Source organism: Podarcis gaigeae (assembly GCF_964106915.1).
Source record: "Podarcis gaigeae genome assembly, chromosome: 6".
In the NCBI taxonomy this organism is placed as follows: domain Eukaryota; kingdom Metazoa; phylum Chordata; class Lepidosauria; order Squamata; family Lacertidae; genus Podarcis; species Podarcis gaigeae.
The window spans coordinates 7,913,916-7,937,444 of NC_139682.1; the positions used below are offsets into that span (position 1 = coordinate 7,913,916).

The following is a 23,529-nucleotide window of genomic DNA, read 5'->3' on the forward strand; positions in this document are numbered from 1 at the left end:
AAAGGCCCCATCCATCTGTCTTAGGCACTCCTCTTCAGATTTTTGTAGGGTTTACTCCTTAGCCTTTTCTTCTCCTGAAGATATCCTGCAAGGCAGTGGGTAGTGATTACTGCCAGCATGTAGCCCTTGACCATTTATCCCTGAGGCAACGCTTGTTTTGAAATGTGATTTAATTGGAAGGGATGTATTTTTTTTTAATGCTGTAAGCCAGCCTGCAGATTTTTTAAAAAATAAATTATTATTAGAAACCTAAACAAAACATATTATCCAAAAATATCACACCCTTAATTTCCCCCATTTTCCTCCCTCCCCCCACCCTCCCATAAAGGACCCCCCCCACTCCCCTCAGTTCCAATCTTTGGTTTCTCTGTCAATACTGTTCTCTGCATGTTACAAAATTGTATAAATCCATAAATTGTCTGATTATTGTCAACAAAGAGTTTGTGAGTGTTTGTTCAAAACCTGCCAAGGAGTCCGATTCACTTTGTTGCATCATCAAGTACTTTGTAAAGGGTTCCCATTCATATTTGAAATCACAGTTGTCCTCGTCCCCGTGGCTTATGTGTCAATTTTGCCAGTTCTGCATAATCCATCAATTTCTCTTGCCATGATTCTTTAGTTGGGATTTCTTTGTTCTTCCAACCTTGTGCTATTAAAACTCTTGTAGCCGTTGTCGCATACATGAAGATATTTTTCACAGCCTGCAGATTTTTGGAGCTGCTGATTTTGGAGCATCCATTTCAGTTATCCAAAGCTGCTATCTAAACCTAGCTTAAAGAGAAAGGGAAAAGGTTGTCATAAGCTGCAGTCACATTTGCCTTTGCTATATTCCCAGCACATTTTGCCAGGAATCCGTCACTCTCTGCAGCAATAGCTTATTATGCATTTATCCTTCCTCTATCTAGATGCCTGCCTCCCCGGAGAAGACATGCCTGATGCTGACAACAAAAGCTGCAACTGCGAATTTGTGACCGAGGATCTGACACCGGGCCTTAAAGTCAGCATCAGGGCAGTGTGGTAAGGAGGGAGAGGAGGGATGTGTGCATGCAAACAAGGGGGCAGCGTGACCATGGGAAGTCCAAGCAGTGTTAAAGATGTTGGCTATTTGCAGTATGGTAGCGCTGCAGAGAGCTTGCTGGGGAGACCATGCATTAAAAAGGGACTCAAAATAACTTAAACAAGGTTTTAATTACAAAAACAAAAACTCCATTTACACTAAATACATCAACAACAAACCAGACCCAACCCCCAGGGTAATGGGAGAAGTAGGTGCTGCTCCTTATATACTACACCCAAATGCTGACACAGCTTAATCAATACAACTCAGCAGCACCTGCTATGTTTCACAGCTGTAAAGCTGGGTCTCTTATCTTGCTCTGGCCCTTGCTCTGGCCCCTTAAAGACATACACATCGGGTGGAACAATGATGAACCTTTACATTTAAAGAAACCATTCAACAGAACAATGCCAGGGGCTCAGTTGCTCCAGGCAGGATTCTGCATGGCTCTGCATCGCACATAAAATACGGCTGGTGGAAGAAGCAGATGGCCAGGTGAGTTGGACCTGCCATGCTCGCTTCCTGGCAGTTGGGTCTCTGTTGCTTACTGGGGGAGAGAGGCGTTTAGGGAGGTCGACGCGGTGCAGATGCACTGGCAGAAAAGCCAGAAGGCTCCGCTGGTGTGCTTGCACAGATAAGGGGGACTTGGGGAAGCTCACCTAACAATGTTTAGAAAAAATAAGGATAAGACAAGAATTTGTTTGTATTGTTTGTTTTTCTGTTTGTGTTATTTAGTTGTGCTATAAAAAAATTTATGGGATGCAGGTGGCGCTGTGGGTTAAACCACAGAGCCTAGGGCTTGCCGATCAGAAGGTTGGCGGTTTGAATCCCCATGACGGGGTGAGCTCTCGTTGCTCGGTCCCTGCTCCTGCCAACCTAGCAGTTTGAAAGCACGTCAAAGTGCAAGTAGATAAATAGGTACCGCTCCAGCGGGAAGGTAAATGGCGTTTCTTTGCACTGCTCTGGTTTGCCAGAAGTGGCTTAGTCATGCTGGCCACATGACCCGGAAGCTGCACACCGGCTCCCTCGGCCAATAAAGCGAGATGAGCGCCGCAACCCCAGAGTTGGTCACGACTGGACCTAATGGTCAGGGGTCCCTTTACCTTTCATAAAAAATTTGGAGAAAAAAAGAGATTAAGGGTCTCATATTCTACCACCTGAGCTAAATCAGTGCCCTTAATTCATACTTAAGAAGCCCCAACCACAATAAATGCTGACCTCTTCAAGGTTTATAGCAATAGTGCCTATACAGTTTCTTCATGGGAGACTCTTTCATTGGAGAATTTCAAGCAGAGGTTGGGTGGCCCTCTGTCCTGGATGCTTTAGTTGAGATTCCTGCATTGCAGGGGGTTGGACTAAATGACCCCCAGGTCCCTTCTATGATTCCCTGCCATGGTTGGTCCTTGGTCTTTGCAGCATGCATGCAGCTCCTTGAAATCCCAGCATCTTCCTTCACACTAGGGGAGCTGCTGCCAAGGTGGGAGAGCTCTCCAGGTCTGTCAAGCACAGAGAGTGGGGTGGGTATAGATTTGCATGGGGCAGAAATGAATGCATTGTTGGGGGGTGGAGCTGGGGAAGGAGACAGAGGGAAGGTAATACCCACTTGGCTGCAGGCCTCCCGTTGTCACTCTCTTCCTTCTAGTGTCATGAGATTTCTGGTTTCCAAGCGGAAGTTCAAGGAGAGCCTGAGGCCGTACGATGTCATGGACGTCATTGAGCAGTACTCAGCGGGACATTTGGATATGCTTTCCAGGATCAAAAACCTCCAGTCCAGGCAAGAGCCCTCCCCTCTTTCAACCTCCTGCCTCCTGCTCTCCATTGGGCAAGTGGAAGGGTGACCTTTTTGACCGTCGCCCACCTAACGTTTTCTTTCTTCTCCTCCAGGAAAAAAGCCACAGGGTGTTGTTGTTTTTTTGTGAGTAAGGACTGCTTATATTTGGGTTGCAGGGACTGGATTTCTAGTACAGTCAAGCCTTGGTTCACGAACGACTTAGTTGCCGAACAAATCGGCTCCCGAATGCTGCAAAGTGTTCCGGTTTGCGAACGTTTTTCGGAAGCCGAATGTCCGACGCGGCTTCCGCTTGAGTGCAGGGGCTCCTGCAGCCAATCAGAAGCCACACCTTGGTTTTTGAACAGTTTCGGAAGTCGAATGGACTCCCGGAACAGATTACGTTTGAGAACCAAGGTACCCCAGTATAAAGCATGAGGCTCAGATTGGCTCTTCGGAGTCTCAGTGGGTATGACAAGCCCAGATCCAGCCATATGTGCTCAAGTATTTTCAGAATGGCAGCCTTGCCGGAACGGGTGGGGACTGCATAATCTAGTCTGCATTAAGGTTCCCAAGAGTAATGTAAATATTATTTTCATTGGGAAGTCCAGATTGAAATTTAAGGAATCTGAAAATGTCCGTATGTCCTGTGTGTAGCAAAGGGACTGGGGAAAGAGAAATTTTGAGTGTATTTCTGCTATGCAGCTGTGAAATTATTTTTGTAGAAAGGACTAGTGAAGCAAAGAAAAGCCAATGAATATGTATAATTATATGGCTTCTGATTCAAAACACACTGTTAACTTAGAGATGGAACAACATAGGGATTCATCTGTCCCCAGTAGCATGAGACTTTATAACTCTACAGGTCTTCCTTTTTCTATCTTGCATATCTGAGTGTAGTCATAGCTTTATCCTTTTCCCTATTTGCAAAGATTGTCTCCCAGTAGTCTAATAAGCTGTTCTTGGAAAGGTTTTAACTTAAACATCAGACATTTGCAAGGTTATTGCAAACAGATCGGAACTGTAACAAGAGTTCCTTCGCTGAATTGATACGTGTTAGGACTATTTCTGTGGACACCATAGCTCAGTAGATGCTCCACCGAACAAGTTAGGATTCTGCTGATCTGAAAGGTTCGCTCTCTTGGTTGCATCAGTGCGTGGATAAAATGTTTCAGCCTTCCTTTCCCAGGATGGATCTAAGAGCCCCTTACAGATGTGTCTTAGTGGCATAGCTTGAATCTATGGGCCAGAGGAGAGCAGTCTGTGAAGACTGATGGCTCCAAAGAGGACACTTAAGTTCTCACACTTCTTGCTGCTGGCTTTGTTGGCTGTGCCTCGTCATCTGACTCTAAAACCGAACCCAAAAGAACTAGAGAAACGCATCGTTCATTGTGCAAATACAACTATGTTCCTGAACTACAGCTCTTATCATCCCTGACTCTTGGCCACAATGGCTGGGGCTGATGGGAGTTGGAGTCCAACAAGAGCTAGAGGACCAGCGTTTAAACAAACCCAGCATACCATGTGAACTGCCATGGTTTACCAGGTAAACAAGCTGGGAGACCAGTTGTTTGTTTCGTCCCGGTCAAAAGGGAGGACATTTACCACATTTCTGAAATACGGGGGGAAGCAGGAGAGGGGGCAAAATTCCCCTCCCATCTTGGCAGGATGATATTCACATTGTGGTAAGTTGTCCCCTGGAGAAACGGTTATCTGTTTCCTCTCAATGTAGCGGAGGTTAAAGTTTAGCAGAGTGTCAAACGGCACTTTACAGTTTGGCCTGTGTTTTTGTTTCATTTTGAAACCAACATGAACCCAGGCGAGTTGCCATCCTGACTGGAGAAAGGCTGTAGGAAATACTTCACCCTTCTTCATTTTGTTTTTTATAAGCTTAACATCACCTGCTTTTCTACCCACAGGGAAAAGAACTGGGGGTCCTTTATCTTTTTCCCCCATGGGTGATTTTTAATTTTTTTAACAAACAAACAAACAAGCAAACAAACCCTAATTGTTCATTTTTCAAAATGTTAATAAATAATTTTTAAATCTTTTAAAAAAATAAATAAATAAAAGCAGTGTATAGAAAGCAATTTTGAGCTGAAAAATTCCTGGAAGGGTCCAGCACCTTCTTTCTGTGCTTCTTCTGCTCAGGTTTGTAACTTGCCCCTACCCGATTCTGAATTTTAATATATGTGATAGAGAGAAACTCTGTACTCTAGTAAAGTGTCATTTGAACTTGAGGTGCTTAGAATTGTCTTCAAACGAACATTTCATCTGTCAAAGGGCACTGTCCCAGTCTTTTTGGCGGGTGTGTTTTTTTGGGGGGTAGGGGGTGGGTGGGAGGGTTGGCTCCTATCAACTTCCTCCTTCACCACTCATGATACTTGTTGCTGCTCTTGTGAGGTGTGTGCCATAAGTTGTAACATTATTATTTTCCCTACGCCTTGTTTCTGTCTCTCGCCCCATCCCATCCGTGGGTGTGTGTTTGCCTCCTTCAAAGCTTGTTTTCTCAAACCAGCTGAGAATGTGTTCCATGTAATGTGACAGGTGAGAAGTCTACATTTCCAATGGAATATTGTCATAATCGTTCCAAGCTTGTGTAGCATGTGCTGCCTATCCATTGCGGAGCAGCTTCCCTTTTCCGACACAAGAAGGGCTATTCCATTGTTGCTGGAAATTCTGCAAGTCTTTCAATTAAATGTCGGAATTTGGTGTGCTCCCAGATGATCAAGTTGTATGATTACTGCCTTCTGTTCTGAGCGGATTATAATTTTTTCAACTTTCTTCTCTTTCCCTTTGATTTCCTTTTAAGTTGTTCTTCCTGTCTCTGCAACTTTTCCAACCGAGTTTTCCTCCGACATGTTGCTTCATTATGCGTTTTGCTGGTGTCTTTTTTCTTCTCATTTATTTTCGCCAGGATAGATATGATTGTGGGTCCCCCGCCCCCTTCAACTCCCCGGCATAAGAAGTATTCAACCAAAGGATCACCCCAATACTCGCCTAGGTTAGGACTTGCCAAAATGCCTCTTTTTCCTGATTCATTTGCTTCCTGTCAACCCCTTTTCATGCCACGTTAAATGACGGCATTTGTCACGTGCTGCTGACGCATATTGCACTGAATGGCTTGCTCTCCTGGATGTGCTTAATTTACGTTTACTTTTAGAGACACCAAAGGTAGGCCTTCACAGCAGTGCAAACCCGGAAATGGCCAAAGGACACTTCTCTGATCATCACCATTTTCCATCATTTTCCTTTGATGGAACCATTTGAGGCTCCCTCAGCTTTTAGGCTTGGGATGGTAAACGCCATGGCATTTGTGTTGCAGCAATTTCAGTCTCCTTTAGAACAAGGAGAGCCGTTTTCTTCTAATGGAGAGAAATTGCCCAGATAGGCTTGCAATGATGCCAAAATACTTGTAGAAGGTTTTTAACTAGTGGCTCAAGTCTTATGCACAGGTTGAGATCCAGACCTCCATATTGGACCCATTCTCTTCGGTGAACAGGGGAAAACTCAATAATTCCCATGTGCCCCAAAGTGTCTTCTACAATAGATGAGATGAGAAACCACGTTGCACATTGCCCTGTGGATAATGCCAATCACAACGTTTCTTTGGTTTGCAACATTCTTCCTGCACAATATGGTAGAACATTGTTTTCCCAATAAGCTCTAAAAGCTTATCTGAGGTTTTACACTGAAAAGGTTACTAATGGTAGAGAAGCTTCCCTGAACGAGAGCTTGCTCACAGCATGCATTCATCTAGAATTGCAGGGGGAGTGTTGAATGGGGTCTCATCGCACATGGAGTAATAACAGTGGTTCTAATGATGCTGGTCCATGCAACATAACCCAACATTCTCATGGCAGACACACAGGGGTATGTGGGCAGTCAAGTCAATATGGAAAAGGTTCCCTGAATATACATAAAAAATCTTAAATGCATCGTACTAGAGAGAGGCTACAATTACCCCCTGGTTTATTCTCACTTATTTCTAGTTAATAACATTTAACTGCGGCTTAAAGAAGGCTTCAAGACCCTTAAACACAGTAATTATATCTAGTGCAACCAAGAACTTGTAAACTGTAATTACATCAATGTAGACTGCTGTTTCATTATGAATTAGTTAATCGTTCAATCGCCTTCCATACACGTCTCAAGGTGATGTGCAGAATGCGCTAAAAACAGTTGAGAATAACACACCAAAACAGCAGCAGATGAATTTGAAATACAGAGTAGACTCCCATTGTAGAGAACAAAAACTTCTTCAGTTGCTTGTCGACACATGAATTCTGCTTCGTAGAATGGGCAGCCACACTAAAACCCCTGCTCTGAGTTACGGTAGAATGGAATTCTAATACCAAGGAACATGTTGTATCTCACAGCCATGGCTTTAGCTTGGCTCCGTACCAGAGAGATCCAAAACGGTTAGGGATTGAATGTCACAGCTCCAGCAGGAGCCAGATCGCCGACCCCATCAGTAGTATACCAGCATTCCTAAACTCAGCATTCCTAAACTGTAGATAGTACTATGGAATTTTTGAAGAGCGATACAATCCAGGCCCCCACACCAGCTGAATTCACATCCCATGACATTTGCTATTCAGGAACCACTTACGTGAGATGATATGTTAACTCAGCATCTGAGCTCAGTAAGAGAACTCCATTGTGAAACAGGATTGTTTCAGAAGCTAAGCAGGTCCCACCTGTGTAAAACAACATACCGTATTTTTCGCTCCATAAGATGCACTTTTTTCCTCCTAGAAAGTAAGGGAAAATGTGTGTGTCTTATGGAGCGATTTCAGGCTGTGCAGCTATCGCTGAAGCCAGCACAGCAAGAACGAGAGCTGCGCAGCACCTCTTGTTCTGCTGGCTTCTCAGCGAAGTGGGAAGAGGAACGGAAGGGAGGCCTTACGGAGCTCCGTCCCCCCCCCCCCCCGCTTCGCTGAAGAGGTGCTGCGCAGCTATCGCTCTCACTTTTGCTCTGCTGGGTTCAGCAGAGCAGTGCAGCGCCTCTTCAGGGAAGCCGGAAGAGGAACGGAAGGGAGCCCTTACGGTGCCCCTTCTGTTCCACCTCCCGCTTCGCGGAACAGGCACTGCGCAGCTATCGCTGAAGCCAGAAACAGCAAGCTCTGATGGCTTCAGCGGTAGCTGCGAAGCTTGCCCTGGCTTTTCAGGGAGGTGGGAGAAGGGACAGAGGGCAGCCCATCAGTCCCTTCTCCCACCTCCTGGAAAAGCCAGCAAGAGCCACTCTATCTTTAAAGAGCCGTGCCAAGCGAACTGGCTTTTCTTGTTTTCCTCCTCTAAAAACTAGGTGCGTCTTATGGTCGGGCGCATCTTATAGAGAGAAAAATACAGTGCATGAACACAAGTTTCCAGCCAGTTGTTTACCACGGCATACCAACAACAAAATATGCTTGTGGTTCTGCAGTATGAAATCCACTGGGCCCATGCATTGAGTTAGGGCATAAGAGTGATCCGCTCTGTGGTATATACTGTTTGCGTATACCAGGCCTTAAGAGATTCTTTCACCAGCCAACCTGTTTGTCACTTGGTTAACTGATTCGTTTAAAATAGTGAATCCAAAGTCCTGAGTGACTACAGTTAGCTTAACTCTGCTAGGTTTTTGGAGAAGAGATTGCGTTCCATGTCAATTTGTAAATTGTTGGTAGCCAAGTCATGGCTTCCAAGGCTCATTTGTGGTCTCTGCAGGCTGTTGTTGAAAAGAAAATGGATTACAAGGTATTCATTCCCACCCATTGTTTATCTCCCTGGCTTGCTGCCATTGTCCAGCATCCAAGGAATTATGTTATATTTGGCCAAGGGAGCCTGGATTTGGGTTTCTCAAAACAAGCACCGCACTCGATTTCCCTGGCCACATACCAAGTGCTTTTTGAAATGGGAGGGTGGTCTGAAAATCAGATTTGGATACCCAAGTGATGGGTGACTGTCTGAGACCTCCCATTCCAAGTAGCAAAATCAAAGATTCCAGTGGGGTCACATCAGCTGTCATGTGCCCCTAAATAAATCCTTTGGAGGATTAGAATGCGAGTAGGTTAGACAGATTTGCAATCTGGTGGTAATACTGGCCACGATCCAGTTCCTACTTGGAGAAGTCCTATTGTAATAAAGGCGTTCCTCAAGAATCTATTGGTTGTTGTTTGAAGACAGAGACATTTTTTACTTAGAACTAGAAAGGTGTGTGTGGACCAAACCATTGTTTTAAAAATGTGAAGAAGGAAAGTGGCGCTATATATATATGAGATGCCTACTACGGATCACAAAACAGGTCAAATTTATTTTGACAGTGCATGCTAATTCTAGGGTTCAGAAGAAAGAACCACCTTCATTTATTGTCACTAAAATTCAGAAAGGTATGCCGCTGGTCTTTGGACCAAGAGGGATTAAGAGAACTGGAGAGTTGAACTTCACTTTCAGAAAAGTCACATGGCCCAGTCCCCCTGGCGCAGTACTACTTCAGGCTTTAGAAGAGAATCACATAATTTGGTGCTTATTTATTTGTTTACCAGGAAAAGCTAGCAGAGCATTGGACTAGGATTGAGGAGATCTGAGTTCAAATCCCCACCTAGCTCACTGGGCAACACTGAGACGGTCACTCTCCCTCAATTTGTCCATCTATTTGTTGTGAGCATAAAACGGTGGTTGTGTGGAATAAGTCTGCTGATAAACAGAGACTATGAAGAATAGTTCCAGTGTATCCCTCTTCGTAATGTGCAAGCATTCCCCATGCAGGGGTTTTATTTTGTGAGGGGCCATCAGCACAGCCTCCCCCATTCTGAAATAATAAATTAATAATTATAATAGTTTATTATTTATACCTCGCCCATCTGGCTGGGTTTCCCCAGCCACTCTGGGCAGCTTCCAACTGAATATTAAAAACAATACAGCACCACACATTAAAAACATCCCTAAACAGGGCCACCTTCAGTTGTCTTTTAAAAGTAAAATAGTTGTTTATTGCCTTGACATCTGTTGGGAGGGCGTTCCACAGGGCGGGTGCCACTACTGAGAAGGCCCTTTGCCTGGTTCTCTGTAACCTCACTTCTCACAGTGAGGGAACCACCAGAAGGCCCTTGGAGCTGGACCTCAGTGGCCGGGCTGGATGATGGAAGTGGACACGCTCCTTCAGGTATACAGGACCAAGGCCATTTAGGGCTTTAAAGGTCAGCACCAACACTTTGAATTGTGCTCGGAAATGTACTGGGAGCCAATGAAGATCTTTCAGGACCAGTGTTATATAGTCTTGGTGGCCACTCACAGTCACCAGTCTAGCTGCCGCATTTTGGATTAATTGCAGTTTCTGAGTCACCTTCAAAGTTAGCCCCACACAGAGCACATTGCAGTAGTCCAAGTGGGAGATAACTAGAGCATGCACCACTCTGGCAAAAAAAAAAAAAAGGAACAGTTCCAGGAGGGCATAACCACATGCATGGTATTTCTGAATGTGTAGTTCAGTTATTAAGGTGAGTCTGGACTGGTGGTTTTTCATGCAACATGGGGATTTGTCCCATTACAAACAACCATGTTGCCAGGGATAACGTAACAAATATTTCAAACCGGTCTGAGGGTAAGTAGCCAGTCATGTGACATGGATGAAAAGGGTTGGCTCCAGTGCCTGGATTGTGCTCAGAAGGCAATTTTTTTAAAAAAATATACCTTCATTTTAAAAATTCATCTCTTTTTCTCTCTCTTTCTTCCTCTTTTTGTGCCTCATTTGAGTAGCCTTGACCTTTGCGCTATCTGCTTTGGCCAGAGGATGAACCTACGAACCCGTCTATTTGCATGTTTCCATAAGCATGGAACAAAATGAAGCATGAGAGAAACCTGCACCCTGGCTGAGCCGAGAATTTATATATACATATATATTATTTCTTCCTGCATCGTTTCAAAGAAGGAGAGTGACTGTTACAAACGATTAACATGGAGTGAAGTATTTTTCCATCCCAAGTTAGCAGTTTGCAATGAGATAACTTTCTCCATATTGTGTCTGAGTTGCAAGTGGCTCTTTAGAAGTAACACATATTGATCGATCTTTCAATCTATATCACTATTTGGATAGTTGCAGCTAAGGTGTGCAGAAATCAAAAACTTTAATTAACAGGCCGCAGGTTTAGCACCAACTGAAGGTGCTGATATTCTTAGGACCGAAACTACAGTGGTACCTCGGGTTACATACGCTTCAGGTTACACACTCCGCTAACCTAGAAATAGTTCTTCAGGTTAAGAACTTTGCTTCAGGATAAGAACAGAAATTGTGCTCCGGCGGCGCGGCAGCAGCTGGAGGCCCCATTAGCTAAAGTGGTGCTTCAGGTTAAGAACAGTTTCAGGTTAAGTACGGACCTCCGGAACGAATTAAGTACTTAACCCAAGGTACCACTGTACTGGTCTTTTCACCCCATCTCAGAGGGGGACATCACTCAGACTTCAGGTTTAAAAATAATATACCTCTGGGTACTAGCTGCTGGGGAGGGGACGCAGGTGGCGCTGTGGGTTAAAGCCTCAGCGCCTAGGACTTGCCGATCGAAAGGTTGGCGGTTCGAATCCCCGCGGCGGGGTGCGCTCCCGCTGCTCGGTCCCAGCGCCTGCCAACCTAGCAGTTCGAAAGCACCTCCGGGTGCAAGTAGATAAATAGGGACCGCTTACTAGCGGGAAGGTAAACGGCGTTTCCGTGTGCGGCTCTGGCTCGCCAGAGCAGCGATGTCACGCTGGCCACGTGACCCGGAAGTGTCTCCGGACAGCGCTGGCCCCTGGCCTCTTAAGTGAGATGGACGCACAACCCCAGAGTCTGTCAAGACTGGCCCGTACGGGCAGGGGTACCTTTACCTTTACCTTTACTAGCTGCTGGGAGAATCAGTGGGAAAGGGGGGTGCTGTTTCCATGCTTTGCTTGTGATCATCCCACAACCACCTGGTTGGCCACTTTGGAGGACAGAGTTCTTGGTGAGATGTCTGATCTAGAAGGGTTCTTTTCACCTCATAGACACAAGTAGGAATTGTAACATCCATAGAGTATTGGTAGAGTTTATAAAGGTAAAAAATGACCCCTGGATGGTTAAGTCCCGTCAAAGATGACTATGGGGTGTGGCGCTTATTTCTGGTGCAATGGAACACCGTGATGGAAGCCAGAGCGCACGGAAGTGCTGTTTACCTTCCCGACGCAGCAGTACCTATTTATCTACTTGCACTGGTGTGCTTTTGAACTGCTAGGATGGCAGGAGCTGGGACAGAACAGCAGTTTATAACTCCTGTTGTGTCTCCTTCCATTCATTTTGACGTCACACTTGGGAGCAAGGCTCTGCACTCTCCTTAGGGACATTTCACCATCAAGACACAGTGACAAACCCAGTATTCTATCTAGTGCAGTTCAGCAGGGAGCTGCCATTAATCCTGGCTCCCTGATGAGTGTCCTTGTCTTTACACGTTTGCAAATATATGTTCGTTGCATTCACACATTCTGTTTTTAGGTGTGCTCATGAGACATTTTTGTTGGAAGAGTACTATACAATGGTACCTTGGTTCTCAAACTTAATCCGTTCCGCAAGTCCGTTCCAAAACCAAAGCGTTCCAAAACCAAGGCGTGCTTTACCATAGAAAGTAATGCAAAATGGATTAATTTGTTCCAGACTTTTAAAGACAACCCCTAAAACAGCAATTTAACATGAATTTTGCTATCTAATGAGACCATTGATCCATAACATGAAAGCAATAAACGAAGTACTGCAGTCACACAATCAGACAATCAATCAGTAGCTGAACTGGGTTCCACACAGTCAGAAAAACAAAACAAAAAGAGCAGCATAAACAAAACCACAAAATAAATAGCAAAAACAGACAGACCTCGGAGTAACACCCAAAACAGAAGTGTGGCACTCAAATTGGAAGTGTAACACTCAAAACGAAGCATGTTCGGCTTCCGAAAAAAGTTCGCAAACCAGAACACTTACCTCCGGGTTTGCAGTGTTTGGGTTCCAAGTTGTTTAAGTACCAAGGCGTTTGAGAACCAAGGTACCACTGTAATGTGTGAATGATCCCTTAGACTGGAGCTTGAAGCTCCTGCTTTGAACCAATTGTGCAGTTTCCAGAGGGGAGCAGAGAAGGTGGTCACTCTCCATTTCTGTTCTTTGAGTAACAGAGATGCATTCTTAACCCCACCACCCAAAATTATCCACTTCATTGATGTGAGGATTCCTGATCACATACTGAAAGGTCAATGTATATAGGCACAAGATCACACACTGGCTTTGATGCGAATAAATCACAATTCATAATTGATTTATGGTTCTGTTCATGCTGTGTTTGTATCTAAATAAATGCCATTAGATAGGGGTGTTCCATTTAGACCCCACATTCATGATCTTCATCTTCCTACCTCTTAGATGCATTTATTGGGTTTTCCTGCTTTATCAGCGAAAGAATGCTAGATGTGTGGTTTCTTACAAAAGAACATAACTCGTGACCCACTGACCAGAACTTTTTTGAAAGGATATGTTCCTGTTGATCCACAAAATGTAGCAACTATTGACTTTTACAAAGGAATGTGCACGCCTGTGTGGTGAACATCAAAAAAATATGGAACGAGCTCTTACATTGGTCTTGTCAGCATTCATTTATGTGTTGCTTTATAATTCGCAACACCCACTGGATATATGAAGAATTTTCAGTGCCCAAATCCATGCAACTTCCTTTTGGTGGAAGAGGATGCCCTGCCCATTATACAATGTTGTGCTCCTCATTTTGATGGTTGATTGCGCAGAGGCTCCACTTGTGTCATTCCTCTCACTCAAAAAAAGAAAAGAGCTTTTGTGTGTCAGCACTGAGCACCCAACTCATATGCATGGGGAAGGGTGGGGAGGCACACAGCTCTGAAAAAAAACCACAGAAGCCCAGTGAGTTGTGCAAACTGGTGAATTCCCTTGTGATTATTTACAGCAGGGGTGGTGTCAGGAATGAGCCAGCTCCAAGCGAAGGTTTGCAGCCAACAGCAGAAAGCAGCCAGGAACAGAGAGGCTTGGATGTTAGTCAGGCAGGGGAGAGATGGCAGCTGCAGACTTTGGATCTTCCTGACCTTGATGGGCCGGCTGATAAGGCAGTAGCTGAGAGCGGGCTGGAACACAGCCAAAGCTCTCAGGGAGCTCAGACAGGAGCGAACAGACACAGAGAGAGTCTCTCGGAAAAGGAGGAGGATGGAGATGATCCAATAAGTCTGAGGAGTCGGCGAATGGGAGGGCTGCTAGACAGGAAGCAAAACAAGAGACGTAAGGTGCGAAAGTTTAATATATTCTATAGACACCGGAAGGAATCTTCAGAAGGGTCATCTTGAGTAATGATGCCAGAGGCTTTGTTAGAGCTGTCTGGAGCTATCTGTTTTTGCAATAAATCATCCTTTTTAATTACCTACGCTTACTGTGTTATCAAGCTGGGACTCCTGACAGGTGGGGAACATTTGGCCCATGGGCCAATTTTGGCCCGTCATGGGGTCTACTTGGGCCCATGAGACCATTTCCCCAAATGGCTCCCACCTGTCAATAATAAATTTTAAAAAAAATATTCTTTATACCGCACCCATCTGTCTGGGTTTCCCCAGCCACTCTGGGGAATATTCCACTCAATCAGCTGACATCACTCACTGAGTGACATTAACCGATGGGTGGGGCTCAATCCTGCTTCACCAGTGTGTTCCCTGGTGGTGCAGACCCCTGCAGGGAGCAGGATTGAACCCTGCTGGGGGCTGCTTCATGAGTGCATTCCTTGGTGAAGCATCTCCGTCCCCTCAGCCCTATGGGTCAGCCGACAGGTGGGCAGGGCCACCTACCTATCAGCCACCTGATGTCACTGTGATGTCAGATGATTGACAGGTGAGCAGTCCATCCATTTGTCAAAGTTGGCCCATGGAGTGTGGGGAGATCTGGCCCACCGGGCCACAAAGGTTCCTCACGCCTGGTTTGCAGTCTTCACATTCTAAACACCCTATAGCAGGCACAAATACAACTCTTAACCCTTTCTTTACCAAATTAAGGCATCTTGGTTGGCTGTATGGTTGAAAATGGCCTTATGTTTTGCCCCTTTCCTTGGTTTTCATGACAACGTGTAACCGAGAGAGCACCTTTTAATTTTGCAAAGTGCTTTACTATCTTTTTCTTCTTACCCCCCCCTCTTCCCCTTCCCCTGTCTGCATTTGAACTCATAACTCTCATTCATCTCTTTGTGCATGGAACTGTTGCCCACACTGCAGAACTGCATAAGAAGCCTTGTTTTAGTTCCTTTTCTGAAAACCAACTTGGTTCCAGACAAATTTAACGTACTTGTTTTTCTGCTCTTGTTTTCTTCTCTCTGTCACCTGCACACTTCTGGCATATTATGCAAGGGTAAAGTTGGCCAGGATTAATTAATGGTTCAGCGTTTATTTTTTCAGCAAAATATATACACCACATAATGATAATAATAAAAACTCTAAACAGTTTCTGCAAAATAGCATGAGATACTCATTTAAAAATAGCAGGAAAAACAGAGTGAAAACAGTAGACATAATAAATGTTTCTTATATATTTATCACATTTTAAAAAACACAAATGTACATAATAAAACCACATGTATGGAAAGGATTTTTAATAAATATAAAAAGCAATGCAATGCCTGTCTAGTATAAATGACCATATTCTGGGGTAGAATGAAGTCTGTGACCTACTATTACTATTAGGTGGGGCTGACACAGTCTTTACTCAGAACTGCTGTATTGTAAAATATACTAGGAAACAGAACTGTCTGCGTTAAGCCATGTTTCCATTTGATCAGTGCCAAGAATTAGAAATATATGGTCCATTGTGTTGGTTGTTGGATTGCAACTTCCATCAGCCCTAGTCACCACAGCTATTGCTCATGCTGTTCTCTTGCAGGAAGAGATATGGATATGTGGCAATTAAAAATGAGCTCCATGTTGTAGATTAATGTTAGAGAACTCTTGGGTTTGAGAAAGTTAATGGCTACTATCTAAGACAACAAGGCCATTGTCTGCAAAGTTCACCTCTGAGATCAGGAAATCATTACTATTATTATTATTATTATTATTTACTCATTTAATACGGAACAAGCAAACAAACCAAAAAATTACAATTTTGGCATAGGCAGCTGCCCACATCTCAAGGACAGCTGAAACAAGTATCAGCTTTTGAGAATGTAATCTGGATTCAGAGATTTTGAAACTCAAAAAGTCTCATGAAATCCAGAACCAAATTATGGTGCAATGGAGAGTTCAGATCTTGCAAACTGGAAACCTTAATTTATTATGTCGGTGTCAGTTTTTGGAAACCTGTAATTTTGTACAATTTGTAAAATTTTGTAAAATTTGAACTTAACTTTCAAACCGATACCTTTTAGCATGAATAAGTGCTGCAGGACTCTTCAGAACTTTTTAGGCAGAGAAGAACAGAAATAATGTTCAGATTAAATATGTAGACAAAATCTATCCACAAGCAACTGCCCCCAAACATCCTAATTTATTTGGTAATTAACAGGCTTGACACCAAATTCATCTCAAAGGGCAAGTTTACTATGCATAATATGCCGGATTAGAAGTGGAGCCACGTGTTTTGAACCAATATATATGTCACGTACAGAAATAGAGATATGTTTTTGTGTCCAAGTTTATATTTAACTGCCTCCCTCTATTTAGGCAAACAGTTGTGTGATACTTATCAGTTAAGGGGAATACATTTCCTTTGCCCTACAGAGGAGTCAGAATAGAGCAGAGTTCTAGATCCTTGATTGTAGCTTACTAACTTCATGGCTTTTTCTGGGGTGGGGTTTGTGCTCCTGGTAGAGTTGACCAGATTGTTGGGAGAGGGCCAGCAATGACAGATAAGGACCGAACCAAAGGCCCAGGTGAAGGGGAGCCTCCTGAAGATCCAAGTATGATGGGTAGACTTGGAAAGGTGGAAAAACAGGTATGTTGAAAATTTGTAAATAATAAAAAAAAATTCATTAATGTGAATTTGTGGGGAAAGGGGGGTGGAGGAAGCAAGCAAGCAAGCAAGCCTCATTGTGTCACCTCTCCCTCTGAAGAAGCCGAGTAGACTGGCCTTTGATGAAGGCAGCTCTGGGAAGGGAGGAGCTAAATGGCAATTGATCTAATAGAGAGGGAGCCTCTCTGTCTTATTTCTCCATCTGATTCTCACCTCCCTCTTCCTTTGGTATATATATCATGATGAATGCCCATCAAAGAAAGAAATAAGTTTAAAAACTTATTACCCAAGGGTGAATCTAAGCAAATGCTGTTACCATGTACTTAGCTCTTGTATGAGCCAAGATGCAAATGGAAGGCTTAAGCCAAAGAGGCACGATAAGGAAGCATATACACTGAGTGTGGGAAAACTTTAGCTGTCAAGATGTTGCTGATCTACAACTCCCACCTGCCTCATCAAGCATGGTCAGTGGCTAAGGATGACTAGTGTTTCAGCCCAGCAACATCTTGATGGTCAAATGTTCCCCCCACCTGGTATACATATTTGTGGTCTTGGCATTGGTTTGGTTGCAGAATTTCATGTCTCCTTGGGGAGCAGTTGGCTATACATTTGTAAGAGAATTTGGTGTGGGTTTTTTTCATGGATCAGGGGATGACTTGTCTGCAAAATAACATTTTAAAGATGAAGTTTGGGGTGAATCCAAAGTTGCTTGGGTCTAAAATGTTGTGGGTGCCCATGCATTGGGTCCTGTGTGGCATTTTCCAGGTCCAGTCCATGGAGAAGAAGCTGGACTTCCTGGTCAACATCTACATGCAACGGATGGGGATCCCACCAAACGAAACAGAAGCCTACTTTGGGCCGAAGGAACCTGACCCAGCACCGCCCTACCACAGCCCAGAAGACAGCAGGGAGCACATTGACAAAAACGGTTGCATCATCAAGATCATTCGCTCCACGAGTTCGATGGGACAGAAGAATTTCTCTGCACCTCCTGCCACAACGGTGCCAAACAACTCATGCCCCCCTTCCACTTCTTGGCAGACATATCAACGGCAAAGCCACGGGACCTCTCCGGTTGGCGATGCTGGTTCTTTGGTGAGAATCCCACCTCCACCTTCTCACGAGCGCTCCTTCTCTGCCTACGGTGGTGGGAACAGGGCCAGCGCTGAGTACGCAAAGAACGAAGACATTACAGCTAAGCACCCAGAGAGTGCTCTGAGGGACAGCGACACCTCTATTTCTATCCCATCAGTGGACCACGAGGAACTGGAGCGTTCCTTCAGTGGGTTCAGCATCTCACAGTCCAAAGAAAATTTGGACGTCCTTAACAACGGTTGCTACACCGCTGTGGCCAAAATCAGACCTTACATAGCAGAAGGGGAGTCAGATACGGATTCTGACCTCTGCACACCCTGTGGGCCTCCGCCGAGGTCAGCAACCGGCGAGGGACCTTTCAGTGACATGGGCTGGTCAGCTCCTAGGCAGTGAAGGAAAAGAAAGCCACCTGAACACAACTTCAAGCGCATGGGGCAATGATGGTGTCCACATACCGGACATCTTCGGGAGACTGGGAGCTAATGTTCTGCAACCCAGAAATTGTGGGTGTTTTGCCACAGCTTGGTCCGGGGGCGGTGGGAGCAGAAGCTACAAAAAAAGAGAGGGGGCATTGTAGTGAATAATTTTGAAATGTCTGGATTTCATACATACCATCTTTCTAAACTAGATAGGTGAAACTGTGATCTTACTCCAGGGTAGGTAGCCGTGAGTCTTGGTAATCTTTTAAGCTAAGAGGGCACACACATCACTAAGACAGTGGTTGAGCAGTTGGTGAGACAATTTCTTCTTTTGACTAAGAGTAGGCAATGGCACTGAGCTGTCAGGTCACACACAAAAAACATGCTAGTGTTACAAAAGAAACGTGTCACTAATTATGTCTTGGGGGGGGGAGGGAGAAACAGAGCTGTAATGTACATTGATGAAAGGTGGTTTAATTATGATTGAAATTAGCTGGGAAGAGCCGTACATTGAACGATTGGTGTCCAAATGGCACAAACACAAATTTTCAGTGACAAAATTGTCTTGTGGTATTGGATTGGAGACAGGACCACAGCTTCAGTAGGTGTGCTTGAGCTCAAAGAACAGCAGTCTGTGTGGGATGCGAGACTGCTTTCACATGAGATGCTTTCATCCTTTCCTTTTTTTAAAACAACAACGACAACAACCACATCTGCAGGATAGCATCAAAACAGTTATTGATCTGCATGCTCAGAGGTTTAGATGTTTTTGCACTCTTTGGAATACTGTTTTCTAACGCAGGAGAGGACACACCTCCTTGGAAGGACAGTCCGTGTGCTGTGGTAGAGAAAGGGTTTTTGAAGCCGAGAAAGGTCCTAGGTCAGTTTGCAAGAACAGGGCCATAATGATCTGCCCACCAGCTCATGCACATTTCATAGCCACATTTCTAAGGTCTCTTGTTCAAGTTTAGGGTGGCTGCTCATGTTAGGTGACATAGTGGCTCTGTTCGTGAGCTCAAAAAAGGAAAGAGGCAAGTCTTCCTCGCAGAAGCAGACTTCAGGAAAGCATGAAGATAATGCCTTGCAGCCCTCCAACACAGTGTAGATAAGAAGTGTGAAATTTCATAAGAAGGTGTGGCGGCAACTCTGAGATCAGGAGTTCCACAGGAGTTACGAAAGCAAGAAGACTCCAGTTGCGAGAGGGGCTTCACTTTATGGGGGAGATTAAAACTGAGCTAAGGGCTTCTGGGCTCCAAAGCTGAAAGAAGTTTGTGACTTCTGCGCTTTGCAATCAGCAGGGAAGCTTTAGCGTTCACCCCACTTCTTGTGACGAAATCTGCTTCTCTCTAGCCTATCCACTCGCAGATGGATGTCTCTCTTTTGTTAACCTTGTCCCAAGTCCAGAGCTGCTTGCCTCGATCTTGCCTGACGGACTTCCTTTCAGCTTCCAACCCAGATCCATTTTTGACCGTTGCCACTTGAAATGTCCTGCATTCCCCCCACTCCCATCCATTATATTAAAAGTTGGAAATGTTCAAATAGGGAAAGGCTAGGAGGGAGAATAGATGTGTAAAGCTAGCAGGGAGAATTTCCAGGAGCCTTATCAAAATGTTTGGCGTTGTTCAGAGAAGGGCACTGTCTTTCTGCTGACAGCAGATTCACAATCCGGGCTTCTCCCAAGACCTGTCTTCCAGACTTTTGGCATGGTCTGAGCTGTTTCAAAATCCACTTTACAGGAAACAGAGAGGGAATATCCCAGTTCCCATTTTCTTTGCTAGCCTTCACTCTCAAATATACACGATGCAGATGACAGTATGAAATTGCAACACAGATGAGTTTGGCAGTTTCCAACTGTGATATGTGAAGATGGCTCTGATACTCTCTTGGTCAGCATAGACATTTTCAGTTCTGGCTATCCAGCAAGTAAAGTCAGTTTAGTAGCCCAGAAGGTTCACAACATAAAAAGCCAGGAGATAGCAGGCCCTTGTTCTGCTTTTTAATATTTCCCATGATGCGGATTTTCATGAGATCACCCTAAACAGGAAGTGATGTAGTGAATGTACAAATGAGAACAGCCTAGATAAAGAGTTATGTTAACCTGCTACAACAAAGCCAAGAGACTCTTAGAACATTTTAAGGATTAATCGATTTATTGTGGCATGTGTTTTGGGAGGCAAAATTACATTCAGTTAGAGAAATCTTAGCCAATTAATCATAGGAGCTTTAATCTGCATAAATGTGCACGCACGCAAATAAATAAAACAGAAGTTCTGAAGAATAAAAACTCTGTCAAATAATGCGCAAGTAATCACCATCTCAGAAGAAGCAGTAGTTACTCTTTGGTGAGACAGAAGGAGAAAAAACCTGTCAGAGAAAGAATTTGTAATTTTCCTTAAAAGAAGACATTTTTCTACTTATAAAAACCTCCCTTGATGCGGGGGGGGGGGCGGCTTTTAAATATTGGTTGATTAGCATTTCCAAGCTGTGTGCATAAACACAAACCACACAGAGGATAAAGCAAGAAAAAATCAGCACAAACCCAAACATTACCCTAATATTTATTCATTTAAGGCATTGACATGTAATCACTATTTAAAAATTGCACCAGTATGGTATGTGTATACATACATACACAGACAAGCCTGCAACTAATATGACTGAGAGAACAAAATGTTTTGGAAACTGTAAGAATAAACACACGTGGAAAGTATACATGAGTCAACCGACTGAAAGAAATACCTTTCAGTCACAATGAAACCATAGGTTGAACTTTGGTTCAAGTAGATTGACATCAGCCATAAGTTGTTATGAGAGTTAATCAACTTAGACTGTGATTCAGGCTTCCAGTACAGCAGCCTCACATTCTAGCTGCCTATTAAACTCCCTTTGCTTGTTTACAGTGATCTGTAATGGAAAGTATGATACGGAAATGGAAATGCCCCCCTTCCACTGATTTGTCCTTAAAGAAGAGAGGAAGCAAATTTACAACTACCAAGAATTTTTGACATAAGGAATAATGGCATTAAAGGCACAGTGCAAGGTTATGGTGTTGGTGGCCTTCCAGTTGAAATCCAACCTGAGACATATTCATTATGAGAATGTTAGGAGGGTCAAATAAGAAGTCTTCTCCTTCATCCTAGAATCTTCTGGTTGTGATAACTGAGTTTCTGGGAGGATGTTTTTGGGGCAGAGTCAATACTGAATATAAATACGCTGTATTTATTCTTTGCAGTGTAGTTGTTGACCCTCCGTAGGCACAATATTATGTGCCTTATAGTAAGTCTAAAGGGAGACAAACACAATCTTTTGATAGCTTATTAACCAAGCTTATATTTTTAGTTCCAAGATAACGCCACTCATAACCTCTCCCCACTGCTGAAATACTCTAGAAAACTCATTTTATATGAGTGTGTGCTTCTCAGGCTAGCATTCAGCTTTGGCCAACAAAGGCATGCCAAGCAAGACATATAGGAAACAATGCCTTGTGTATAGCTCCGCGCTCCCAAAACTTTGCCAAGAGAAGATTGCGAAACATAATATCCATATGCAAATGCTAGCAAGCAAATTCACCATCTCAGTAGGTTTGGCAGGCGATACTGATATACTGACCATCTGTGATGGCAGCACATCGTATTTTTATTGCGAAAGAAAATGTCTAAATATAAACCTCTGTTGGATAAGTTGAGACATCTAATATCTAAATGGTAGTAGTAGTAGTAGTAGTTAGCATGCATGTAGCACTTTGGAATGGTCAAAGTGCTTTGCATAGATTACCGTGGTTAGCCTTACAGGAATCCTGTAAGGTACCTTTGTTTTATCCCTATTTCAACTCCATGTTTTTTTTTAAAAAAATGGTTGTCATTCAGCACTGGGAGGTGCCATAAACATGGTTTCTCTTGCACAAGCAACATGGGCTGTTCTGGACTGCAGCCCTGTTGTTTTGAATGTGATCCAATTTTAGATGTCATTCCAATGAGCACCCGCATTCCAATGAACATTCACAGATCACACGTTGCCACTTCATGTGACTAGAGAGCATAAGGACCTCTGTTGACTCATTGGTTTGTTGTGCATTAGGACCTCTTTCTCTTGTAGATGCTGACCAATGCCCCTATTTATTTTTAGAAATATTTCACCCTCTCTTATAACCAGAGTCAAGCAATAAAGCTGATAAGCAGTAGATTCAGGAGAGAGACATAAGAGAGTATTTCTTTCCACGGTGCATATTTAACTCGTGGAAATGCCACAAGATGGGGTGATGAATTTAAAACAGATTATGCAAATTTATGGAAGAGAAAATCTCTCTGCTTTGTGGGCCCTGGATAGCTAAATTGAAGCTCCATTTAGCATCTCTGAATACCAAGTTTTTTTGGGTGGGGAGAGGAGAGAACAGAACAGAACAGAACAGAAAGAGGGGCTATTGTCTTCATGCTTGGCTTGTGGGCTTTCCAGAACCATACAGGTGCTCAGTGTTGGGAACAGTGGGCTAGATTGTCTGATGCAGCAGATTTATTTCAGTCTTATGTAAAAATTCAGCTAGTTTCCTTGAAATCTAGCTACTGAGCTCTTGCAAAACCTGCCCTAATTGCCAGTAACATTGTTCAGGACCTTAAGTGAAGGCAGACATATCTGATCAGCAAACAGTAACAAGGCATTGAGCGGGGGTTAATAAAATAATGCAAATTAGTAAAGGAATTGTTCTAACTTTGCTATTCTATATAGTTTGTTGCCTGCACTGGCAATCTTTGAGGTACCTCCTGATTTAATGATTCTAGGAACAGAATCAGAGGTTGCCTTTCTCCAAAAGAGACTGCATCTTCTCCAGTGTGCTTCGTTACACACCTGCGATGAAATTATTTCATAGATACCATCAGATAATGTATACAGTATTAAAACATAACTTGCCAGTTGCGTAGCTGGACAGAAAGAGAAATATCTCCCTTTGTTGTTATGAGGAATGCTGCATCTGAATGCTTATATTTACCTATGAAACAATATTTTTAACAGGAAGCAAAAAATGGGACTGTTTAAAGGGGGGGAAATGTATAGGAAAATAGATAGGGAAGCAGAATAGTGACTGTTAAGAAGCCTGCTTGTCGATAATGTGTCTCTGTGTACGCACCATTTGCTTCTCATCAAGGCTGTGAATTATTGTATGAGAAAGAATCTGTCTGCATTTCCCCTCTGGTGTTCTGCAACAGAAGAGGGAGGGACAGAA

The 23,529-nt window shown here is 43.8% G+C and overlaps 1 protein-coding gene across 10 annotated transcripts in view; it reads left to right on the forward strand.

Annotated features, from left to right (window-relative positions):
- Nucleotides 1-18,997, forward strand: part of KCNQ2 (potassium voltage-gated channel subfamily Q member 2) — a 146,457-nt gene extending 127,460 nt beyond the window's left edge. For 4 of the 10 annotated variants that reach the window (XM_083744202.1, XM_083744205.1, XM_083744207.1 and 1 more), the window contains 5 exons: nt 906-1,017; nt 2,700-2,831; nt 5,743-5,829; nt 16,656-16,779; nt 17,563-18,997. In XM_083744202.1, coding sequence (XP_083600328.1) covers nt 906-1,017; nt 2,700-2,831; nt 5,743-5,829; nt 16,656-16,779; nt 17,563-18,285 — 1,178 coding nt within the window. In that variant the 3' untranslated portion in view covers nt 18,286-18,997. Of the gene's footprint in view, nt 1-905; nt 1,018-2,699; nt 2,880-5,742; nt 5,830-16,655; nt 16,780-17,562 lie in introns of those variants that run through there. The other 6 variants (XM_083744209.1, XM_083744210.1, XM_083744211.1 and 3 more) reach the window with 3 other exon arrangements.
- The last annotated feature ends 4,532 nt before the right edge of the window (nt 18,998-23,529 follow it).